The 26,046-nt window shown below is 46.5% G+C and overlaps 1 protein-coding gene across 1 annotated transcript in view; it reads left to right on the top strand.

Annotated features, from left to right (window-relative positions):
* LRRC1 (leucine rich repeat containing 1) overlaps window positions 1-14,186 on the top strand; it is a 132,083-nt gene extending 117,897 nt beyond the window's left edge. Inside the window, exons 11-14 of the mRNA XM_068960711.1 lie at window positions 2,376-2,491; window positions 10,136-10,308; window positions 11,091-11,227; window positions 12,797-14,186. Coding sequence (XP_068816812.1) covers window positions 2,376-2,491; window positions 10,136-10,308; window positions 11,091-11,227; window positions 12,797-12,955 — 585 coding nt within the window. The 3' untranslated portion in view covers window positions 12,956-14,186. The remainder of the gene's footprint in view (window positions 1-2,375; window positions 2,492-10,135; window positions 10,309-11,090; window positions 11,228-12,796) is intronic.
* The last annotated feature ends 11,860 nt before the right edge of the window (window positions 14,187-26,046 follow it).

Below are 26,046 nucleotides of genomic sequence, written 5' to 3'. Positions count from 1 at the left end.
TCAGTAGTAGGTGAACAAATAAATGCAAGTGGGTAAGCATACCTTCATGAGGAATGTTGGTTGGTAGCTGGGCTTCCGCTGAGGGCAGATGAGAGGCCAGGCACCCTGATTACATGTAAACATGTAAATTAAACAGCCTGTCAATTGATCTTTCAGAGGATTGTGTGGACTAGGAAGGCAATGGATTGATGTGGACCAGGGGTTCTGGGACGGCAGTGTGGGGTTAGAGAATGTTTTTGCTTATTAGGGGTCATCAGTAAGATTCGAAAATGACAGAAGGGTGTTTCTGTAAGAAACAGTGTGATGAGAAATATCAGTCCACGCTGTCTTGTAGAGGACAGTGGGCAAACCAGTTTTTCTGGGATGGGAAATGCAGATACTGAGAAGCAAGGGGGCGCATACCTGGGTGTTCCCAGGTAATCAGAGAGGAATGTTAGTCCTGTTTCCTCTGTGTTTTCTTATACATTCATTACGGTTATGTGCTGTGGTTAAATATAGTATTTCAGAATCCTTATATTAACTCCTGAGGGAAGATACAATAAGTTGTCCATGAAAAGAATTATGCAGCAGTTTCATAAATGTGCCTTCTGTTAAGGTCCAAACGTACATTTAACACAGAGATAAATATAGAAAAGGGCAGAAGGTATATTCAGACACTGATGAAGACCCAGGTGTCTTGCTCCTCTTGTGGCGAGAGGCCCTAGAGTACTTTTCCATGGGCTGGAATCAATAGGTCCCTTCAGGAGCCCTTTCACAGCAGCTTCTCTGAGTCAGGACAGCGCCTGCATGGAGAGTGGAGCGTGGCCCCAGGCCTGCGGGCTGTTGTGTCTAGGACGAGCTGGTTTTGCACCCCCTTGGCTCAACTTTCCTGTCTGTAGAAGCCACAGCCAGCTTATTCAAGAGAGGCAGTGCATTCTTTTGTGAAGACCAGACTCATACTAAGCTCAATTACCTTAGAATTGGTTACTTTAAAAAAAAGGGAATTGGATTTGGTGTGGGTGCAGATACTGACTTACGCTTTTAGCAGTAGGTCATTACTTTGCTGACTAAGGTCCGTCTAGTCAAGGCTATGGTTTTTCCTGTGGTCATGTATGGATGTGAGAGTTGGACTGTGAAGAAGGCTGAGCGCTGAAGAATCGATGCTTTTGAACTGTGGTGTTGGAGAAGACTCTTGAGAGTCCCTTGGACTGCAAGGAGATCCAACCAGTCCATTCTAAAGGAGATCAGCCCTAGGATTTCTTTGGAGAGAATGATGCTGAGGCTGAAACTCCAGTACTTTGGCCACCTCATGCAAAAAGTTGACTCATTGGAAAAGACTCTGATGCTGGGAGGGATTGGGGGCAGGAGGAGGAGGGGACGACAGAGGATGAGATGGCTGGATGGCATCACTGACTCGATGGACGTGAGTCTGAGTGAACTCCGGGAGTTGGTGAGGGACAGGGAGGCCTGTCGTGCTGCGATTCATGGGGTCGCAGAGTCGGACACGACTGAGTGACTGGACTGAACTGAACTGTGTTGTTGTTTAGTCACTAGGTCGTGTCTGACTCCTTGTGACTCCATGGACTGCAGCACGCCAGTCTTCCCTGTCCTTCACTGTCTTCCAGAGTTTTCCAGAGTTCGGTCATAGCCGAACCAATTTACTTTTTGCTAAAAAATGGTTGATTTTGCATTTGTCAAAGGCAAATGCGTTTATCAAATTAAGTTGTGAATGACCAAAAGCTATTCAAAGATGTGTGGTAGAAATCAATCATCTCTCAGATGTCTCTCTTTTTCCTTTTTTTTAAAATAAACTGGAACACTGAAGTTAATACAGTGGGCAGGTCTTGAAAACTGTGTGTGTGTGTGTGTGTGTATACCATCTTTTGCCTAACTGTTAAAACCTAGTATTCTTTTTTTAAAAAAAACTTTTTATTGAAGTATAGTTGATTTACAATGTGTTAGTTTCTGGTGTACACCAAAGTGATTCGGTTATACATACATATGTATATATAATTATGCTTTTCATATTGTTTTCCAGCCTAGAATTCTTAAACTCCCATATTACCAAATTATATATGTGTCTGGACTGTGTCATGTGGTTAACATATTTGAAAGATAAAATGACTTTCTGTTCAGAATGCAATTTTTGAACTGTATTGTGTATTTTCTTGGCTTCATTGAGAACGTGAATGTTTAATATTTTGAGAGATTTTTATCAGGTTACTCAATGTTTTGTTTGATTTAAATTGATCATAGTTTGTCATCAGTGAGACTTAATCATCACGTGATAGAATTTTGTGTGTCCTTTTCATGCCATTTGATGAACAAGACCCTCCAGTCCCACCCCCGTATCGCAGAACAGCCTGGAAAACTGTCGTGTTTTTTTCCTGTTGTAGATTGGCGGCTGCTGCAGCCTCACTGTGTTCTGTGTGCGTGACAACAGGCTGACTCGGATCCCCGCAGAGGTGTCTCGGGCGGCCGAGCTACACGTCCTGGACGTGGCAGGAAACAGGTAGGCCCGAGACAAGCAAACGGTCCTCCAGCCCAGCCTTGGCCGCCTCGCCTTTGCTCCACTCGGCAGAGCATGTACTGATGTGTCGCCTGAGCCAGGCCTGGAAGCTCTCAGTCTGGGAGCCGGGGTGATGGAGCCCGTGGAGGGGACAAGGTCAGGGCCGGCGGCGCTTGGAGTCCTTTCAGGGTACTGTGGGTGCAGCTGGAGACATGGGTTTTGGTTGGTGGTATCCTAATGGAAGGTGGGGGGAGACCTAGGTCTTGGCTTTTATAACTGGCTTCCATGAGTCACCATGGGCCTCAGTTTCCTCATCTGAAAAATGAGCTCCAGTGAGTCTGAGCTAGAGTTTAGCTGGGAGTTATGCTTGGCTCTACCTGTGACTTTGTGAACAATATTGTACTCAGACACTTTGCTGGCGAGAAGATCCATAGCTGATGTCAAAATTACCAAGTGCTTCATAGTCTAAAAAACCTAAAGAGCCGCCAGTCTGTGTCGGGTTCTGGGTCAGAGGCCTGCCGGCATGCTCACCAGCCTGTAACGTGCAGTAGTTTCAACCATTCTGAGCTGATTTCATCACTGCAGACGTCGCTGCGCTTTGCTACCCAGGCTCTGCTTTCCACCTCCGACCCTTTCTCTGGCTCTGTACCTTTGTCTTCTCTCCCTCATGCCCCTCTCTGGGAAGACTTCTCTCTGGGTCTGTGTTTCTGGATTATCCCAGTGATCACTGCCTGTTTACCTGCGTGCGGGCCTCCGAAAGCTGAAGTTACCCAAAGTGCATGCGACAGCTGTGTGTCATTGTGATTTGTGCCTTCAGGAGATGCCTGGTGAATATTTGTTAACTGAATGAAAACATGAGAAATGTTGGTTTCGCAGAATAGCTGGCAGGCCACTGCAAAGTGCCTGATGTCACAGGCTTCATTGCCAAGAGGAATTTTAAAAATGCTTTCGACTGTTAGATGGGAGAGGGTGGGGGACGGGGTGTTAGAGTGTTAGATGGGCTGGGGCCGGGGGGAGGATGATCAGTGGTCCTAAGTGGTAAATGCTGGTGACTTGAAGAGTGTCTGGGGAACTGTGTCCTCAGTGATTCGCAGCTAGCAGGTCAGGCGTGGGCCACAATTTTTCACTCCTGCTAATGGATTGTGGGCAGCAGAGCTAAACAAATAGCAGGACGCGGGGGAATCTGGTGATGAGTTATAGCCTCAAGAAGCGCTCACCATATTAAAGTTGATGCTTTCAGGACCTCATGATAGATTCTTAAGGCCGCTCACTGGTGGCTGGAATCTCGGGATTAGTTAGAGCTGGATGTTGACTTCCCGCTTGGACTGAGCCCCCAGGAGACGCGCAGTGTGAGAAGGTCCCCCTTCCCTCCCTTCTGTGCTCTTCCTGCAGCAGGAGAAGCCCAGGGACTCCAGACCCGTCCTGGTTCTCGCTGCTCTGGAGAGCATGCATTTGCATGACTAATTCTTCAGCAGAAAGATGACTCTGGCGTCTAAAAACTGCTTTTTACACCAGTGAAGTCCCCGTTCTCCAGTTCTCAGAAGAAGGGAAAGTTCTATTTTTATTACGCCTGGGCCAGGGTGGAGAAAACCTAATTAAAATGCTGAGTGCCACAGCTGTCATCTGAGCGGGTTTAGTGTGCCATTTAGGCCATGGTATATGCAGATTCATAACCAGATTTCAAACTTATTAAATGTATTTAATGACTGCTTATTTAAAGTTTCGGTATAGAAGCTCATAAAAAAGAGGCTGTCATGTCAGCTTTTCAGCTTGCAGAGATGTTACACCATGGGAAGTCCTACCAAACACCACAGAAGTTTCTATCTGTCCTCCCAAGCATATAAATACAGCAGAGGGCACAGGGGCCCTGCATGTTCGTTCCTAGAAACCTTCGTTGACACATTTGATAGGAAAAATTACAGTAATTTTTCCTAAAATGCCTCTTGGAAACGAAAGCACGAAGCCTCCGGGCCCAGTAACAGAGGAGGTGCCTTGTATCAGTCATGTGGGCCCAGGACACAGAGGTCCCTGACGCTCAGCTTCTTCCCCATGGGACTGTCCACCAAGTACACAAAATTGGGTATTTGAGCATCTTCCTCGAAGTACTACTAATGCCAAATACTGCAAACCAGGGCTATCAATGGAAAGATAGTTTGTACCTTTGACTTTCATAATCCAAAAAATTAAGTTAAAAAGACTAAATAAGGTATCTATTAGGATGGCTTTTGTTAAAAAGACAAGAGATACGACGTGTCGGCAGAGAAAAGAGCCCCCGTGTGCAGTATTGGGGAAATGTAAGTTGGTGCATCCACTACGGAAAACAGCATGGAGTTTTTCCTCAATAAATTTCTGTAAATAGAACTACCGTATGACCCAGCAGTTCCACTTCTGGACAAGAAAGCAGGACATCAAAGAGGCATCTCCTGTCCCCTGTTCACTGCAGCTTTATTCACAGTAGCCAAGGTGTGAAAACAGCTCCAGCAGCGCCGGGTGGACGGGTGAGGGCGATGCGGTGTGTGCCTCTGTGTTCATATCCATACACAAGAAGTGGAATATTTCAGCTGTGAGAAGGCCAGAAACCCTGCCATTTGCAGCATGGGCACAGTCGCTCAGTGGTGTTCGACTTTTCGTGATGTCATGGACTGGAACCCGCCTGGCTCCTCTGTCCATGGAATTTTCCAGGCAGGAATACTGGAGTGGGTTGCCATGTTCTTCTCCAGTTTACAACATGGACCTTGAAAGCATTTTACTAAGTGAGATAAGTTAGAGAAAGGCAGATACTGTGAGATCTCGCTGATTTGTGGAATCTAAACAAGCTGAGACAGAATAGAGTGGTGGTTGCTAGGGGCCAGTGGGTGGGGGACATGAGATGCCGGAGGGCGCACATTTCCAGTTAGCAGGTGAAGCAGCTCTGAGAGTCTAACATGCAGCAGGTGACTGCAGTTAGCAACACTGTACAATATCCTTCAGAGGTGCCAAGAAGCCCATCTTAAATGTCTCCAACATACATACTCACTGGTGATTATATGAGATGGAGGTCCTAAGCCTACTAGGCAGTCGTTTCCCAGTGTCCTTGTCCTCTGTATCCTTGGGAAGGTTGGCTTCAGGACCTTGCCCCGACCAGGGTGCCAGCAGGGGCAGATGCCTGCAAGTGCCCAGCCCCCTAGGTTAGGTGCTGCAGTACAGTGGACCCCCACATCTGTGAGCCCTGCATCCTCAGGCACGGAGAACTGACTGTATCTGTGAGTGCATCAAGCCATCACACTGTCCACCTCAGGTTTACAAAGTGTCACCTGTCAATAAAGCTGGAAAAAACGTTAACAGAGAGAATGCAACACAACAGTGTAGCCAGACTGGGGAGCCCTGAGCCGCTGGAGAGTGAGCTGCGCCTCCGCCCTGTGACCCACGATGCCCAGGGCTGAGCGCTTGTGTGGCCAGTGCCCGGCGATCCCGCTCTTGTCTTTAGAATGTCTTGCCTGCGGAAGATTCCAGAGAGTGAAGTGATTCCCCTGAAGGATGACTGGAAACCTGGGGTTATGGAGGCTTTCTTTCACTTTAGATATTTAGGCACTGTTGACATTTTTGTCACCGATTATATTCGCTCGCTGTATGAATCTTTAAACATTTTGAAAACTTTACTTAAAACTAACAATTCTAGTAGGAAGAAACAGATGAAATGCTCAGTTGTAAGTAACATTAAGCTGTCAGTTAAGTTAGTATTACATTAATCAGTCAGCCACGTTTGGTTGTTAAGAAAATTGGATAAAGCAACTGCTGTCCTAATCGGCTCATAGCTTCCTCATAGCTACGAGGGGCTTCCCTCACAGCTTGGTTGGTAAAGAATCTGCCTGCAGTGCAGGAGACCCTGGTTCGATTCCTGGGTCAGGAAGTTCCACTGGAGAAGGGATAGGCTACCCACCCTAGTATTCTTGGGCTTCCCTTGTGGCTACCTGCCATGAGGGAGACCTGGGTTCAATCCCTGGTTTGGGAAGATCCCCTGGAGAAGGGAAAGGCTATCCACTCCAATATTCTGGCCTGGGGAATTCCATGGACCGTATAGGACATGGGGTCGCAAAGAGTCGGACACAACTGAGTGACTTTAAGAAAAAAAAGGTCCTAATCAGAGGTGGGGAAGTTTACTTCAGGCTGGGCTGGTTACCGAGGTACCTAAAAAGGAGAAGCTCATGATACGGTTGTTCATTTCTTCCAGTCCTTGTACTGTCACTGTAAATAGTAGCTGTAGGCTTTTTATTTCTTTATTTATTTAGGGGATGTGGTCCTAAATGGAACCTGGTGATGTGTACAAACGGGGCTGTGGCTTCTTATGTTGATCTTGTAATGAGTGGAAGGTACCAGAATAAACCAAAAATATATTATTAACTCTGCTGGAAAGTGGGAATATATACATATATATACTTTAAAAAAATAGAAAACATAATATATATAATATTATATATATTTAATATATGCATAGATTTTGTATATTTAAACTCTGCTTCTGGCCTGTGTCTGACTTGGTTCACCCCAGAGAAGCAGGGCAGTGTGTGTCTTACCCCCTCAGGCTGCAGTGCGTCAATGCAGGGCCGCCCAGCCCGCGGAGTCTGTTTGCAGACTGGGCAGGGAGCAGAGGCTTTTTTTCGCCTTTTGCACTGGGAACACCTCTGTCCACAAGACGCGGGTGAACGAGCTCGTGTGTGTGGCGTGTGCTTGGCCGGTAGCAGCTGTATCCAAGCTGCTACACTGATGCTTTGCAGGAAAACCTGTGTTCTAGACCACGTGTCCGTCTTCCCTGGCTCGGTGGCATGTGACTCTCAGACCTGTTGCTGTGGAGTCTAGTGATCTACTTTAGTTCATATGATGTGATTTGTCATCTTTAGCAGCTGTTACTGATGCTCTGCTTTGCCTTTTATTTATACCTTTGCTTTAGCGTTTAGCTGGGGAGCCGGTTATTAGCCTGAGGAGCCACGATGACCGTGTTCTCAGTATCTGTGTGTCATGCCAGCTTTCAAGCCTTGATTTATTCTTTTCTTTCTGCTCTTAAAAGTAGAGATGCTGACTATAGATTTCTTGCCCAAGACCTTGAAACATTCCAGAGGATATTAGCTTAACTTCTTTTTAACAAAGAAAGAAGGACAGACTTGGAAAAGAAATTATCCTTGGGTTCCGTGACATGAAAGAGGGTTTGATGTCCTTTAAGCACCTGCAGTGAATTAGGGTATTCTTTTTAAAAAGCCCCATCATAGCATCTGACAGATACTTGCTTTGTGTCTTCAGCTTCCTTGCGTTTAGCGTGTGTGTGAAGGCGTTTAGGCAGATGAGAGATCATTTGAAGCTTATACAAATAAGCACAGAGATTTCACTTCCAAGCCACCTCAAGGAACCTAACCACTGCCTCAGAAAAAGGGGAGCTGGGGCTGTAAGCGGCTGTGCCCCCCAGTTCCCCACCCCTGCCCCAGGCATCCTTATGGTATATGCACGTCATTGCACTGGGTGGATTCTGGGATTTAAAAACACATATCTCCCACCCAGTTTGACTGTCATTAGTAAAAGACTGGCAGGTACACCACGTGGAGTCTTTTCGGGGTCCTTTAACATAGGTAAGTTTCATGGCATTGACTTGAGAACCTCATTTCCCTGTGGGCACGGTTCCCTATGATTATCTGGCACCACACCCCTTGCATGTGTGGGGGGTGGATCAGCCTTTCCTGGACGATTAGGAAAAGAAAATATTTTCTCACCTCCATAAATAGGACAAGGGAAGGCATTTGCGAAAATGTATTTATTCTTCTTACAGAAAGTTTATTAATACTCTCATTGCTTTCTTTGGTCATTTTTAGCTTCATCCGTTAAAATAACTCAGCTGGTCTGTGCTTACGTTTTACTTGGATTAGTCTTATACTACTGGAGTCTAGCTGCTCTTCCTAGAGTTCTAGTTTATTTCCCATAAGTCTGTCAATTCAAAATGCATCTGATAAGGTAGTATTAATCTGTTGGTGAGATGTTAGGCAGCTCTTCTATGTATGTTAAGTGGAGATAGAGGTACCATTTCATAGAAGAAAGAACCCCAGAATACACACTGTCATGTAATGTCTTTCAGAACTAATGGGCCAGAAATTTCTTTGAAGAAAATATGTGTCATACTGTAGATAACAGACTGTGATCAGTTTATTTTTTATCTTACTTATGAAATCACTGCTAAGGTAGAACCATCATTTAATCCATGGAGCCACCCTTAGAGTAAAAATACTTGATCAGGTATAACCTTCAGCTCTTTAAACCTTAAATTCGTGGCATCTGCAGAGGTTCGGGTGTTTTCAGAGTGAATTAGTGATGTGTATAAAGCGCTGACTTCTGCCACAGCCCCACGCTCGGCGCCCTTCCGTTTGGGGCCGGAAGGTTCCTTGTTGCGGAACTGCCCTGTGCACTGTAGGGTGTTTGGCAGCATCTGAGCGTGACCCTAGATGACGGCAGCGTCCCCAGGGGCTTTCTTGGCACCCAGGGGTTAGAGCTCTGCTTCCAAGGCCCGGGGCCAGGTTCAGTCCCTGGTTAGGGAACGAAGCTCCCGCAAGCCACATGGCGAGGCCACAAAAATTAAAGAAAAAACAAACCTCCCCCAAAATGTCTCTGGCCGTTGCCAGGTGTCCGCTGGGGGCAAAATCACCTCTGGTTGAGGTAGTCTCTGCAAGTTGCCTTTGCCAGGTACCAAGTACATCTGCTTTCTGGTAACAGTCTCCACTAAATAGATTTCACTGGTCAAGTATTTGTACAGACATGAATATAAAACTAATCTTGAAGAATTGCTTTACAGTTTTTAAAGTGCTTTAATAGATACCATCCCCTTTGAAACTGAAGCAATCCGAGGTGGAAATTAATGATCATGTAGGTGTCTGAGAAGTGGGAGCTTTCAGAAGCTTTAAAGTCTAAAATGGAATACCTAAAATAATCTCCCCGGAAAGAGCATGTGGAGTCCGTGAAAAAACGCTTGTAATCTTTAACTGTGATTTAAACTCTTCAGCACCCCAGCCTCCCTCACATCCCGGTTTACAGGTGCGCCTGGGACCAGGCACTCCCACGGCTTCATTGCAGCCCCGCTGACCGTGACTCAGGAAGGGCTTGCCTTCTGGGTCCTTCCACAAGTGCACTGGCTTCCCCCCCGCCCCGCCCTTCACACGGAAACTGGCTTCCCTGATAGTTCAGCTGGTAAAGAATCCACCTGCAATGCGAGAGACCCCGGTTCAGTTCCTGGGTCGGGAAGATCCCCTGGAGAAGGGAAAGGCTGCCCACTGCAGTATTCTGGCCTGGAGAATTCCATGGACTGTATAGTCCACGGGGTCGCAAAGAGTGGGACATGACTGGCTACTTTCACTTCCCTAGCCTAAGAGTAAAGTGTGTGCTGTAACTTCCTGATCTTTTTGCCCTGTGGCCTGAAGGTGCCAGAGAGAGGTGATGGCAGGAAAGGGTGACACAGTCACCCCGCGAGGTGTCTCCTGGCAAAGGGGGCACAGTGCATCTCAGCATAAGCAGAACATTGTTTCACACACCGCACCCAGTCTCAGGAAGCAGTTGTTGGCTTTTTGTCTGTTGTGGACAAGGTTTGATTTAATCACAGACTATAAGCACCCAGCCTCTCCTTGTGTTTTCACCAAGGCTGTCGCACCTGCCTTTATCGCTGACCGCTTTGAACTTGAAAGCTCTCTGGTTATCGGACAACCAGGCCCAGCCCCTGCTCACGTTCCAGACGGACACCGACCACACCACCGGGGAGAAGATCCTCACCTGTGTCTTACTTCCTCAGCTGCCTTCTGAACCCACCTGCCAAGGTGAATTGAAGGGCTGGGTTCACTTGGCCCCGAGAGTTAGCAGCGGCTCCTGCCCATCCGTAAGGCCTCTCCCTGGCCATGGGGCTGTAGGCCAGCCCAGCTGTGAGGTCCTTGTGGGTCTCCCCTGGGGAGCTTCTGCCGTATCTTTGCAGAACACATGCTTATACCTGTGTATCACGCCTGGCATTCCTTAAATAGCCTTCTGGTTTTGAATTCCAGCTAAGGCTGAAAATGCACATATGTCCTCCTAAAAGAGATAAGAGTCCCTTAAAATTCACGCAGACAGTTTGGAGGATTAGTATTGATGGTCTCCAGCAAAGCGTTTTTAAGCCAGGGAGTTGTTTTGAGTAACTATACCTTTGTTTTGTAACTCATATGTGCTTTAAAAAAAGCATTCATAGTCATGTGGCATAGCTGTCAAAGCCTTTGCTGAGAGCTGGTTTTGATAGAAGAAGTCTAGAAGGCTCTGGGCAAATGGAGTCACCTCGCTGACCCCAACCTGGTTAGAGGAATGTTAAGACCCCAAGAGGACAGTGTAGGTTGAGCGGCCAAGAAAAGGGCTAGATCCCACATGTGTGGCCACCTCACTGTCAAGAGGAAGATTTTGAAGTGAGCGTGTAAGAAAGAATCTTAAAAAAGAGGTCTGGGAATCATGATGACGTTCTGGAATGAAATAGTAAACGCCAATTTAGCAGATGTGATCTCAGATAGATTGAGGCATCCTCGGAAAGACAGGGTCACCTTGCCACGGCAGCCCTGCTCACGTGGTCTTTGTCTGGCAGAGAACCTGCCCCGCTGCGGCGCCCTCGAGAGCCTGGTGCACGACGTGTCAGAAGAGGCCTGGAACGAGCGAGCAGTCAACCGGGTCAGCGCCATCCGGTTTCTGGACGATGAGAAGGATGACGACGACAGCGAAACGGTGCGGGATTCGGGCTGCTTGGCGTTCACGAATGCTCAAAATGGAAGTGCCTTCTGAGGTTGAGAGTGGCGCCTGATAAAGAGCCCTCTTATTTTCAAATAGTCTTTACTCCTTTCTGCCTTCAGCAGTTAAGGATTTTTTTTAGAAGGCAAAAGCTAGATATTTCTAAGGTCCTGGTTCACCAAATGCATGTAAAGCAGCTGGGACTTATAGATGTGTTTGTTTGAACAGGGTGTGGGTGCCTCTTTTTCTTTCTTTGTGATGGTTTCCCCTCAGGCCCCCACTGCTTTCTTAAAATCAGCTGGGAAGTGTTTCTTTTCCGTTGTTCTCAGTGAGCTAAGTCGCTCCCCTCCCTCCCCCGCCATGTACAGCTCTGCTGTGTGGACTCATCCACGTTTCACCGAGTGGCTTAGCTTGCCTGCTGTCCTCTTGGACTTGGTGCTCCCCTTCATGTGACCCAGGAGCCTTCACCTTCTTGAAGAGAGCGTGTGACCTCCATAGGATTCCCTTACACGCTTTCATTCAGAATCAGGCATAGGTTTGAGAGGACCACTCAGCTCGACTTGCCTCCATCCTCGACATGTGTCTCTGCCATTTGGCTGAGTCAAGGACAACTTGTGAGCCTTCCTGCAAGTTGACTTTGGCCTCTGAACTTCCTGACACTAATTGAGATTTTCATAAGCAGAGCTCACAGGGAATACTTGCTGCCCCCAAGACAAAGGGAGGTTTTAAAATTACTGCCAGGCAGCAGTCTGTTATTCCAGCTGTCCGCAGGGGGACTTTTATTTACTTATGGTAGTAGAGGGCAGAGTAGGAATTAAGCATGACAAAATGACTCCAGCCAAAAGGGCTCTTTAATTTTATCTCATGGCTTTACTGCTCGCTGGCTGAGTTCTGCCCTGCCTTTGGTACCCTACGATGCCCTTCCTCAGACTCACTGGCGAGAGGTAGGTGCTGTTTTAGGAGCAGAAGAACACATAGCATCTTTAATAATATAATTTTTAAAACATTGTCCATACCCCGTTACTTCACTTCCAGCCCTGTGGTCTTTCAGGAAAAAAATGTGAATTTTATTCAGTAGGTCATATAAATATTAATAAAACAGACGAATTAGAAAAGAAGTCCTTTCTCACCTCCCTTTTCCTTCACCTTCTGTGCCTCATGGGTTGAAGAAGGCCTTCAGATAATAGTAGAACAGTCTAGTGATTCTAATTTTAGAATTTTTGACCCCTTTTTCTTTTACCTTCTTCCACCCTCCTCATTATATCTTGTAAATCTTTTATTATTTTTCTTACTGTTCATGGAACCTTGTTTTTATCTTAACACATCTCATATTTTCCTAAGTATTCTTTTATCCTGAAAGGAACTCTTCCATCTTGACGAGATAAGTTGTAGACAGCATTTTCATCCTTCCTTCCAGTTGGGACCAGTTGATAAATGCTTATAGCTCCAAGGCAAGCTTTCTACCCGCTCTGCCTGTGGCCTCTGGGCAGGGAGACCTGCATTGGACAGCTTTTGCAGGGGTGATGGAGAGAAGCCCAAACACTCACCCTGATATTTGCTTTTCAGAGAACACTCCTGAGACGAGCCACGCCCCACCCAGGGGAGCTCAAGAGCATGAAAAAGACAGTGGAGAATTTACGGAATGACAGGAATGCTGCTAAAGGACTGGATTCCAACAAAAACGAGGTCAACCATGCCGTCGACCGTGTGACCACATCTGTGTAGGTGGTGCCTCCGTCTTACCTCCCGAGTCATCCTGCTGCGGAGCCGGCCTGCCCCCCTGGAGCCCCCCCACTGGGATGCTGCGCCCGGGAAGTGCCTTACTCTCATCCGACAGCCAGTCACTGCACGCACCCGTGGTCTCCAGCTTGATTTTTTTTTTCTCCTAAATTTCAGTTGTTTGTAATGAGTAGAATACACTACTGACAACACCTGACCTTTGTTTTTGTCTTGTGTTGGGGTCAGGGAGAGCAGGAAGGGGGATTCTGGTCCCCCTCCCTCCCATCAAGTGCTGGGACATTGCGAACCCACGTTCTCTTGGACCTACTGATGAGAGAGTTTTATGTATGGAAAAAAAAATTGGTAATTTTTTAAACCCTTTTTGGCAGCTCAGATGGTGTACATTTAAACATTTTGTATAGGTATTTCGTAACAAAAAATATGTATTTCCTAACAAAAAATATGTATTTCCTTTTGTTATTTTATCCTGGAAACGGTACACATTTTAGTATTTGTGCAGGAAAAAAATACAGCCCTAAAGTATTTGTTTTTATTTGTACTATCCACTTGTGCCTTATTGTCGCCCGAGTCCTGTCAAACCAGTTGTCACAGTGACATCTTTGAGCAGAGATGAGGCTGGAAAGGTGATACTTCGGAAGCAGTGTTGGATTTTAATCAGTAGTCAGGAGGATTTATTTTTAACCAAAAAGAAGAGTCACCACCAATTTGCAAATTTTATCAGTTGATTTTTTTTTTTTAAGATGAACCAAAGGATTAGACTGCTAATATTTCATATCTTTTCCACATTGACGTTTTCATGAATGGGTCTCTTAGAATGAGTGTCCTGTCTGATTGTACCTACTCAGAAGGTACGTGCCATTTGTAAAATAAAACAGAGCAGAAAAGCACAAAAAGAGCAAACCGGTTCAGAAATTTAGTGGGGAAATAAATTATGTACTGCAGAGAGAAAGTATGATTTTTTTTATTAAAGAAAGCTTTAAAAGTTTTATACTGAGATATAAAAACCACAATAAAGCAGAATAACCTACGACTCTGTTAGAAATGTTGCTATCTTTATAAGTGCAATTTAATTTGTAAATAGAGTTTGGATCAAAGTGTAACAAAATATTGGTTCAAGTTTTAATTTTAAGTCTGCTAATTTAAGAGGTGCGGGGTATGTTTTGGTGTGTTTCTGTTGATTTCTTTTTAATTTTATTTTGTATGATGTGATAAAAGAGGAATGAAAAACGCCCGTCCCTGTCTAGTGTTTAGGAAAATCATGCTGTTGGTGTTGCCTTTTTATTCTTTCCATGAAATAAAGTCAGCCTGGACATTAGCGATACAGCTTTTTAAAGTTGATTATCTCCTCGTATATTCAGATGATAACAGGCAGCCAAGTTCTTTAAGAATGAGCTCCCTCTCCTTGGATTCCTGAAGCGCTGCTCAGCTTCCTGTGAGCCTCCTGTGGGACCGAACTTCGCATCTCCCCAACCAGGGGGAACAGAACCCAGCACCCTCCTCAGTCTGCCTCCCCACCTTGGGTTGGGGCCGACTGGCCAGTTGAACTCCTTAGAAACCCGCTTTCAACCAGCCAGATACCATGCCTTCTTTTGCTACCGGGCATTTACTTACTGAGTTCGTTTTGCCTTTTTGGTGGTGTGTATGCGTGTATCGAGTCGTAAGGCTGCTGAGTTGAGAGCGTGTGGCACGCAGTGGTTTTCAGCTGGTCAGTCTATCTCATTCCCGCATCAGTGGGCATCCTTCTCCTTCTTTCCATTTTAAGATTCTGGCATACTCTGTTTTGTAAAGATGATGCCACAGAGTCCTGGGCTGACAGAGCTGTAGACTGGCTTTATTTAAGGAGAGTTACCTTGACCCTGAAGAACAGAAAAGATTTCCTGGTATTCTGTTGGTTTATCTCCATATGAAGCCCAAACTCAGCTCACCATGGCTTGGGTGGAATAGAGATGGACAGGAATAGTATGTGTGTTTGAATTTTTCTAGAAAATTCTGCATACCTAATTGTTTCCTTTGGTCTGTCTCCTCTACTTCACATACTCCTGGGCAATTTTTTTTTTTTCTGGTTTGTTTGATAATGTTTTTTGTTTTCAGAAGGAAAAGTCACTTTCACCGTGGTCATTTATTCTGGGTGACACAATGCTGCTCTTACCCTCCAGATGCTGGGACAGAGGTAGCCTTCACAGTGGAAACGGCACCAACCAGTCAGACCCAACCCAAGAACATGCCAGCCTCTTACAAGGAAAAGAAAATAAATAATTAGGTATGTAGAATCTCCTAGAGAAATTTAAATGCTCACACTGTTCTGTCCACCTCTATTTCCCCAAAGCCGTGGTGAGCTGAACAGTAAAGGATGAGCTTTATGTGAAAACAAAATCCATCGTGGACGTTCTCTCTATTCTTCAGGGTCAAGATTTCACCTTAGATAAAGTCGGTCTGCTTCTCATTCAGCCCATGAGTCTAAGTATCATCTTTATAAAAACAAAACCGAGAATGCCGAATCTTAAAATGGGAAAGGAAGCAAGGTTTCTTATCATTATGACTCCCTGGGGGCTCAGTGGTACAGCATCTGCCTGCAGTGCAGGAGACTCGGGTTCAGTCTTATCATTTTAAGGGAAACTTGACTACGTGAAAGGATGCCTTGTGAGGCCAGTGGCAGAAGTTCTTGACCTCTCTCTGAGGAATCCTGCTCCGCAGCCCTGGCAGCCCTGCCCCTGTCTGGCTTTTCCTCTAGGAAAGGGAGGAGTACCCTGTCTGGCCTGACTGTTTGTCTTGGGGGAGTGGCAGGTAAAAGCAGGAAAGACTTGTATGACCTGTTCATCCACATGTTTGTAGCCCCCAGTTCTTCGTCTTCTTTTTTTAAGTAATTATATCTTTATTATTTATTTATTTTAATTTATTTTATTTGACTGCACCGAGTCTTAGTTGCAGCATGTGGGATCTAGTTCCCTGACCAGGGATTGAACCCAGGCTCCCTGTGTGGGGAGTGGAGAGTTTTAGCCACTGGACCACCAGGGAAGTCCCAGTTCCTCTTCTTTAGCAAGGAAATTGTGCCTAAGTGGGTAAAATTCTCAAAATGTAGAGGGAATGAAATCATGAAATCACTGATGATGAGGAGGGAAAAAGGAAAAGTGTTAGTTGCTCAGTCGTGTCCGACTCTTTGCAACCCAATGGACGGTAGCCCTGGTCCGTGGAGTTCTCCAGGCAAGGATACTGGAGTGGGTAGCCATTCTCTTCTCCAGGATGATAAAGAGGGAGATTTAAGAAATCTAGGATAGGTTGCCTGGATCTTCTGGGTTTTTTTCTGGAAAGTTTGGAGGAATGGGCCTGGCCAACCCAGTCTTTCTACCTAGAAACTTCCCAGTGAGGTTTCACAGGGTAAGGAAACCCAGCTGAGTCAGGCCCAGGTCCTTGTCTGTTGGAAGGTTACTCTGAGCAGCCCGTTCTCATCTTGTGAGGTGGCCGATGTCCCTGCTCTGGGCACGCTGGCTGGCAGGTGGCAGGGCTGCACAAACACGCTGTCTGATCAGGGGCGGGCCTGGAGCTGCTTGCTAACTGCTAACGGGAACCCAGTGAGAGCTGAAATCTCACATCCGCTTTCAGAGTTGACTTCACTCAAGTTTCCAAAGAACTAATGAAAAGAACTTTAAAATCAGAAACAAAGTAGAGGTATAGTGGACCCTCTTATGCTTGTCTCCCGGAGTCAACAGTTCCCAGGATGAGAACAAGTGCTGAGCATTTGACAAGACAGTGAGTGGAGTCCCTGTGCTACACGGCAGGCCCTTGTTGATCATCTGTTTTACATGTAGTGTATCTTTTAATCCCAAACTCCTAATTTTTCCCTTCCCTTCCTTTCCCCTTGGTAACCACAGGTTTGTTTTCTATATCTGTGAGTCTGTGTCTGCTTTGTAAACACGTTCATTTCTATCATTTTTGTTTAGATTCCACATATAAGTGATATCATATGGTGTCTGTCTTTCACACTTCACTTAGTATGATCATCACAAGGTCCATCCGTGTTGCTGCAAATGTTAGGCCATTGTGTAGAAACCAAATCACACCCCCTGCTTTGGAAGACAGAGTCTTAACCACTGGACCACCAGCATGCCAGACCTTCTAGAACTAACACCAAAAAAAGGTGTCCTTTTCATCATAGCGGACTGGAATACAAAAGTAGGAAGTCAAGAGATACCTGGAGTAATAGGCAAGTGTGGCCTTGGAGTACAAAATGAAGCAGGGCAAAGGCTAACAGAGTTCTGCCAAGAGAACACACTGGTCATAGCAAACACCCTCTTCCAACAGCACAAGAGAAGACTGTACACATGACATCACCAGATGGTTAACACCAAAATCAAATTGATTATATTGTTTGCAGTCGAAGATGGAGAAGCTGTATACAGTCAAAAAAAAAAAAAAGACCAGGAGCTGACTGTGACTCAAATCATGAACTTATTACAAAAAAGTGAAAAGTGAAAGTCATTCAGTTGTGTCCAACTCTTTACGACCCAATGAACTATACAGTCCATGGAATTCTCTAGGCCAGAATACTGGAGTGGGTAGCCTTTCCCTTCTCCAGGGGATCTTCCCGACCCAGGGATTGAACCCAGATCTCCCGCACTGCAGGTGGATTCTTTACCAGCTGAGCCACCAGGGAAGCCCAAGAATACTGGAGTGGGTAGCCTATCCCTTCTCCAGCGGATCTTCCCGACCTAGGATTGAACCCAGGAATCAAACTGGGGTCTCCTGCGTTGCAGGCTGATTCTCTACCAACTGAGCTACTAGGGAAGCCCTCCTTATTACAAAATTCAGACTTAAATTGAAGAAAGTAGGGAAAACCACTAGACCATTCAGGTGTGACCTAAATCAACTTTCTTACAATTACGGAGTAGAAGTGACAAATAGTTCCACGGGATTAGATCTGATAGAGTGCCTGAAGAACTATGGGCAGAAGTTTGTAACATTATACAGGAGGCAGTGATCAAAACCATCCCCAAGAAAAAGAAATGCAAAAAGGCAAAATGATTGTCTGAGGAGGCCTTACAAATAGCTGAGCAAAGAAGAGAAGTGAAAAGCAAAGGAGAAAAGAAAAGATACACCCATCTGAATTCACAGTTCCAAAGAACAGCAAGGAGAGGTAAGAAAGCCTTCCTCAGTGATCAGTGCAAAGAAATAGAGGAAAACAAAAGGATGGGAAAGACTAGAGCTCTCTTCAAGAAGATTAGAGATACCAAGGGAACAGTTCATAGATGGGCACAACAAAGGACAGGAATGGTGTGGACCTAACAGAAGCAAAAGATATTAAGAAGAGGTGGCAAGAATACACAGAACTATACAAGAAAGAGCCAAATGACCCAGATAACCAGAATGGTGTGATCGTTCACCTAGAGCCAGCCATCCTGGAGTGTGAAGTCAAATGGGCCTTAGGAAGCATCACTACGAACAAAGCTAGTGGAGGTGATGGAATTCCAGCTGAGCTATTTCAAATCCTGAAAGATGATGCTGTGAAAGTGCTGCATTCAGTATGCCAACAAATTTGGAAAACTCAGCGGTACCACAGGACTGGAAAAGGTCAGTTTTCATTCCAATCCCAAAGAAAGGCAATGCCAAGTAATGCTCAAACTACTGCACAGTTGCACTCATCTCACACTCTAGGACGGAGAAGGCAATGGCACCCCACTCCAGTGCTCTTGCCTGGAAAATCCCATGGACAGAGGAGCCTGGTGGGCTGCGGTCCATGGGGTTGCGAAGAGTCAGACATGACTGAGCGACTCCCCTTTCACTTTTCACTTTCATGCATTGGAGAAGGAAATGGCAAGAATTCCAGGGACGGGGGAGCCTGGTGGGCTGCCATCTATGTGGTCACACAGAGTCAGACACGACTGAAGTGACTTAGCAGCAGTAGCAGCACACTCTAGGAAGATAACACTAAAAATCCTTCAAGCTAGGCTTCAACAGTACGTGAACTGAGAAATTCCAGATGTACAAGTTGGATTTAGAAAAGGCAGAGGAACCAGAGATCAAATTGCCAACATTTGTTGGATCATAGAAAAAGCAAGAGAATTCCAGAAAAACATCTGCTTCATTGACTACACTAAAGCCTGTGACTATGTGGATCACAACAAACTAGAAAATTCTTAAAAAGAGGGTAATACCAGACCATCTTACCTGCCTCCTGAGAAATCTGTATGCAGGTCAAGAAGCAACAGTTAGAACCGGACATGGAAGAATGGACTGGTTCAAAATTGGGAAAGGAGTATGTCAAGGCTGTATATTGTCACCCTGCTTATTTAACATATGCAGAGTATATCATGCAAACTGATGACAAGCTGGAGTCAAGATTGCCAGAAGAAATATCAATAATCTCAGATATGATATGCAGATGACACCACCATTATGGCAGGGTGAAGGGGGTCTAAAGAGCCTCTTGATGAAAGTGAAAAAAGAGAGTGAAAAAGCTGGCTTAAAACTGAACATTCAAAAAACTAAGATCATGGAATTCAGTCCCCTCACTTCATGGCAAATAGATGGGGAAACAGTGGAAACAGTGACACACTTTATTTTCTTGGGCTCCAAAATCACTGCAGATGATCACTGCAGCCATGAATTAAAAGATGCTTGCTCCTTGGAAGAAAAGCAATGACAAACCTAGACAGATATTAAAAAGCAAAGACATTACTTTGCTGGCAAAGGTCTGTTTAGTCAAAGCTATGGTTTTAACTGTAGTCATGTATGGATGTGAGAGTTGGACCATAAAGAAGGCTGAGCACCGAAGAATTGATGCTTTTGAGCTCTAGTGCTGGAGAGGACTCTTGAGAGTCCCTTGGACTGCAAGGAGATCCAGCTTGTCCATCCTAAAGGAGATCAATCCTGAATATTCATTGGAAAGACTGATGCTGGAGCTGAAGCTCCAATACTTTGGCCACCTGATGCGAAGAGCTGACTCATTGGAAAAGACCCTGATCCTCGGAAGAAAGATGGCAGGAGAAGGGGACAATAGAGAATGAGATGGTTGGATGGCATCACCAACTCCATGGACATGAGTTTGAGCAAGCTCTGGGGGTTGGTGAAGGACAGGAAGCCTGGCGTGCTGCAGTCCATGGGGTCGCAAAGAGTCCGACATGGCTGAGCGACAGAACAGCAGCAACCAGCATGCATGCTAAGTCGCTTCAGTCCTTTCTGACTCTTGGTGACCCTGTGCACTGGAGTCCACCAGGCTCCTCTGTCCATTGGATTCTCCAGGCAAGAGTACTGGAGTGGGTTGCAATGCCCTCCTCTAGGGGAATCTTCCCAACCCATGGGTTGAGCCTGCGTCTCTTATGTCTCCTGCATTAGCAGGTGGGTTCTTTACCACTCTTGCCGCCTGGGAAGCTGTGGACCACCAGGGGAGTCCTCAAATTATGTTCTAAAATAATCCATGAGGAAAAGACTGAACAATAAAATAAAAACCCCAGGAGAAGCAGAGTGCAAGTGTACCCTTTTCAGCAGCATTTGGAGTCTAAAATTTTGAATCAGCACAGCGCAGCCACCGGAATCATGTGCTTGGGTTTGAATCCCAGAGCTGCAACGTGGCTTTGGAGAAGCGACTTAACCTCACCCGTTCTTCATTTCTAAAATGGGGCAGTGGTGCCTCTTACAGGCTCAGCCTGAGGATGAAATAGGGTGCGTAGGACACAAGCTCTCAGGAAGCCTGTGTCTGTGATTATTACAGGTCTTGCTGTTGTTGTTTTCTAATGGTGTTATTAGCAGCTTCCTCCCGCAGGCTGAGCAGCATGTGCTCACCAGGGTCATATTCACCGGAAATGAGGACACGCGCTTATTCTCTGTTAAAACTTCATCTGAAAACTCTCCTGTGATGTTCTCTAGAGACCCATGGGTTATGTAGTGGACCAGGGAATTTGCAGCTCGCTTAACGGTTAGGTTAGCAACCATCCCCTTGTAACTGGTAACTGATGGCTCAGACTGTAAAGAATCTGCCTGCAATGCAGGACATCTGGGTTTGATCCCTGGGTCAGGACAATCCCCTGGAGAAGTGAATGGCTGCCCACTCCAGTATTCCTGCCTAGAGAATTCCATGGATAGAGGAGCCTGGTGGGCTACAGTCCATGAGATTGCAAAGAGTCAGACACGACTGAGTGACTAACACTTTCACCTGGTAACTGCTCATCGTAACTCGAGTTACCAAGCTAGGTGTTCTCAAGGGAAAGCTTGTTGCTACTGAGGAACGGTTAAACGCCTGATTGAGGAAAGGTCTCTGGGTTTCCACCCCCCCACCCCCACCCCCACCAAGTCCTCGGTGCCCTGAGCCGTGGTTTCGTGCCCATCTACTGTCTTACTTCCCTTTGGTTCACACTTGACTTCTGTGAATCCCTCCTTTCCCTCTCCTGCTGGGCTCTGTCCCTTCTCTCTCCGAGGGAGATCTCGGAGGCTTCTCTGTCCCAGGAGGGGCAAGTAGATTTAACACGTGGAGCATTGTTGGGAAAAAGCCTACTAGATAAAAGAAATCAATGCAGCCTGCCTGGAGTGTTTACTTTTTGAAACGCTGACAGCTGGTAGGATGGATGGGGAGACCGACCTGAAGAACTTGATCTGCTTGCCTTCGTTTAGCATGCTGTGGGGAAGGTTCAAGGTGAGCTTTTGTGTCTCACAGTTGTCAGACGGACAGTGTGGACTGTGGTGGTGGACAGTCCCTCTCTTCAACAGGCCCAGGCCCTTGAGAGAATCTGATTGGGTTGATCCTCCAAGGGCTTGTGAGGCACCAGCATTTAATTTCTTAGGCAGTGATGAACTACTACCCCAGGTGCAGTGAAACAGTGGTTCCAAAGGCTGCTGTTTACTAAGCACTTGCTACACGCCACATCCCGGGCGGACTGAGCACAATTCCAGTTTTCCAGAACAACCTCTGAGGCAGGTTGTTTCCATTTGGCAAGCATGCCATTTGCAAAAGACACAATTAGGATTCAGCTAGTTTTGATGTGTTTGTGGGAGGAGGCAAGCTCCACATCCTGTTTCACCATCTTGAGCTTTCCCCACCAAGGTTCAGATAATTTTCATGACTTTCACAACATCAAAAGTAAATGACAAAGTTGAAATTCAATTCACATCTCCATTGACGAGGATCTGATCTCCATAACTCATTTATTTTCCTTAGCCCCCTCCCTCAGCCAAAACACTGTGAAGCTGCAGTTATGTTTAGAGCTGTATTTATTGTAGAGGTAATGGTTCTGTCTTAATTTATCAAGATCCTTTAGATCTAGGTTGTAGACAAAGCCTGGGCTTCCCAGGTGGCGCTAGTAGTAAAGGCCCTGCCTGCCAGTGCAGGAGATGCAAGAGACATGAGTTTGGTCTCTGGGAAGGGACGATTCCTCGGAAGAGGGCATGGCAACCCACTCCAGTATTCTTGCCTAGAAAACCCCGTGGACCGAGAAGCCTGGTGGGCTGCAGTCAGTAGGGTCACAAAGAATCAGATATGACTGAAGAGACTTAGCACGCACACATGCATAAACAAAGATGGGCGTAGAACTCTGTGACATTGAACAACATCTCTGCAGACTCGGATCTTCCTCTGTGCCCAATTAGGGTGGCAAATGTTATGCCCTCCACCCCCTCCCCTGCCTACTCTTCATGGTGTCCTATGGCAAGAGGTGCAAAAATTTTCATGAGATCTCAGAATGCCTGTAATACTCAAGAAACTTGGGAGAAAAAGGGCTTGGTGGGTGACCAGAAAAGAAATCAGTGTGTTTTTTAACATTGACTGAAGTGACAGTTGGGGAACCGACTCTTGAGAGAGTGCCAACATGTTGCAAAAGTTGGCAGTTAGCCTTAGAATGAGTGAGCTAATTAATTAGGAACGATCCTCAACCTCGCTGCCTTTCACAGCCTCCCATGGGAGAAAAGACAGATCAAGAAGGCTTGGAGATCAAGAGTGCTGCAACCTGGTCTTGATGCAGTCTGGGGGGGAGGTCAGAAAGGTGACTCGTGGTTTATTTCAGATCCTCCCTTTAAAAAGTGGTGTGAAAGATTTGACAAATAATGATCACTCCCCTTTAGGAACTGTTGTTTAACCACAGAAGCAAAAAGTAGGAAAAAAAAAAAAAACTCATTTGATTTAGCAGGATTTAATTTTGCTGGAAACTGGCTCAACATCCCTGGTTGTACGAAGAGATGGCCTTGTGGGGTCAGTCTTCGTGTGGCAGGAAACCCGGGCCCTTTGGGGTTGGATGGGGTGACACCTGTATCTGATAGAGTGTGCAGAGGCTTCTCAGAGGGGCTTTCTCAAGCGCAGGCTCACTCTTTGCACCAGGTTTGCTCCTGTCTGAACCCCAGCATCCCGTGTTCACGCACCTGGCAGCTGCTTCTCGCCCTTCCCAGTTGTAGGTGTGAGGGCTTGTTTGTTTAAACCTCGAGCAACACTTCTTGGAAAAACAAAACAACATGCTCACTTGCCTGGGCATTGCATGTTCTTCCTGAATGTCGTCCTGCCCATTGGCCCAGAGGCATCCTGGGTGGAGTGAGTTTCGGGGATGGTTTGGGGAGTTTCGGGAACGGGCTCTGGGCTGGGTCTGTCGGGTGGCGGTTGCTCTTGGTTTTCATCATTCTGGAACAGCTGGGGGTCAGGGGGCATCGCTGTAGATGTAGGTTCTTAGCTTCTGGCCTCACGCTTCTCAGCCTGAGGGCAGATGCACCCGGGGAAGCACTTACCCTAAACCTAACCCTGCTCCTAACACGCGCCTTAACCCGGACAGGTGGGAGGGAACCCTCGGCTGGCTTGTGTTCTCATCAGGACTCACGGAAAACCGCTGGTTGGATGGAGTCCCTGCTGGATGTTGCCCCTCCCACTGCTGGCTGCCAGCTTCATGCCCCTTCATGCCCCAGCCCCTGCGCAGATGAAGGTGAAGGCGGTGTGCTCAGGCCTGAGCAGAAGCAGACCTTTGGATACCCAGGGCTTGTCGTCTGTGAGGACTGGCCCAAGCCAGCGACCCAGCCTCCTCTTTCCCATCTCTGTGTACAGTTCCATGTAGCACACAGGTTGTTAGAAGAAAAACGTCAACAGAGTACCAAAGCTCTGGCCTGGTTCTTTCCCCTTAGTCACAGCTACTGGGGGTAGGATCACATTCTTCAAGGGGCTGGAACAGCGCGGCCAGAAAAATCAGTGCCCAGCTGCCCTGCCTCTTGCCTGGAGGAGGCGGCCAAGCCCGTCCCTGCTCTCCAGCCTGTGATCCAGGACCACTACAGGATCCTCTCTTTCTTGGTGGCGACAAGCACCAGAGTCCCTTGGTGGCCATGTTAAAGCAGATTGCTGGCTCCCAGCCCCAGAGTCTGACTCAGGAGGGCTGGATTGGGGCCCCAAATCTGCATTTCTAACATTGCCAGGTGCAGCTGTTGCTGGCTCGGTCCACACTTAGAGAACCACTGCCCCATGCATTGGAAGGAGCAGAAGCCTTAGAGTTAAGCAAAGCTGGGTTTAAAATCTAGCTACAGCCCTTGGTTGGGCTTCCTTGGTGGTTCAGATGGTAAAGAATCCACCTGCCAAGGCAGAAGACCTGGGTTCTATCCCTGGGTCAGGAAGATCCCCTGGAGAAGGGAATGGCTACCCATGCCAGTATTCTTGCCTAGAGAATCCCACGGACAGGGGAGCCTGGCAAGCTCCATGGGTTTGCAAAGAGTCAGACATGACTGAGCAAGTAACACAGCACTTACTTAATTTTCAGACCTTGAGAGGATTTTCTTAATTTCTCCAAGTCTCAGTGGACTCATTTTTAAATGGGAATACCATCTTTTTTTTTTTTTTTTTAGAGGATTAGGGGACAGAGGTGGCGCAGAGCAGGCGTTCAGGAATCACCTGCTACTTTGCTGTCCTGAAGTGTGCACGCAGCGGTCCCACAGGTGGGCACAGGGCACCTGGTCTGTGTAGCCAAGTGCTGGGCTGGAGGCTTCTGTTAACACATCTAAGCTAATGGGAGTTGAGGCGGTGCCACCAGGATCAGAAACTCTGATCGGGAGTGCCCCAGGGGAAGCCCGGAAGTGCACGTGGCCAGACGGGGTTACAGCAGATCAATGCTTCCTGACTCGCCCGATGGCAGAAACAGCGTTTTACTCATTGGTGTGTCTGTGCCTGACATTCCAGCCCCCAAATTCCAAACCTACAATCTGCTGTTACACCTCAGCTGTTGGAGGAAATCTCCCAATCGTGCTATCTCTAAACGTTTCAGGATCCGAAACCTCACTTGTGTTTTCACATGGGCCAGCACTCATTTTAGTGTCTCAAGAAGCTAAAGTCAAGTTAACTGGTCCCAAGTTTTCATTTTTCTCCGTAAATCCATTATTCCCTGCAAAGACGATCCTTAAAACAGGTAACTTGTATGGAAAAAATATATCTTCATAAATATTAAGTGGTATCATTTGTTATTATCTAAAGCAAAATTATATATAATTAATTTTAATTAAAACTGTTTCATACACATCTGACTAGTGGTGCTAATCGTTTGTCATAGGATTTCCAATAAGTTGTACATTTTTAAGCCTTGTGTGATGTTTACTCCATCATTATCTGAATGATGGAGTTTCTCTGAGCCAAGATCTCCTCTGAGAACAATGGCAAAGTTTTTTGGACAACATTCCTATTAAAATATTTAAGTGCAGGAGCCCTTAAACTATGGCTTACTGACTGATTTTGTAAATAAAATTTTGTTGGCACGTGTCTGTGCTTATTTGCTTATGTACAGAAACTGGCCCTCAAAACCTAAAATACTCTCTGGCCCCTTACAGGTAAAGTTTCCAAGGGGTTTCTGCTTCTATCGGGCCGATATGGCTCTCTTGCCACCAGAGGGCGCTGTGTCCTGTCTGCTTATCACAGCCAGATCCCATCTGGAAACCCTGGCTTCCAGCAGAGGCTGACTTCAGAGAGCTGAATACACCCTGGGCCCTGCCGCTCCACCACCGACAGTACAGCCTCCTGGCTGCTTGCTCTGTCGACATGGGGTGCTCTAGGACCACCTCCTCTCAGAATACTGAGGACTGGGGTGAACCCTTGGTGCCCTTTCTGGGCTCCAGGACCATCTTAGGTCTGGCTAAGCAATGTG

Source organism: Capricornis sumatraensis, chromosome 22, assembly GCF_032405125.1.
Source record: "Capricornis sumatraensis isolate serow.1 chromosome 22, serow.2, whole genome shotgun sequence".
Classification (NCBI taxonomy): domain Eukaryota; kingdom Metazoa; phylum Chordata; class Mammalia; order Artiodactyla; family Bovidae; genus Capricornis; species Capricornis sumatraensis.
This window is presented reverse-complemented; position numbering and strand designations above follow the sequence as displayed.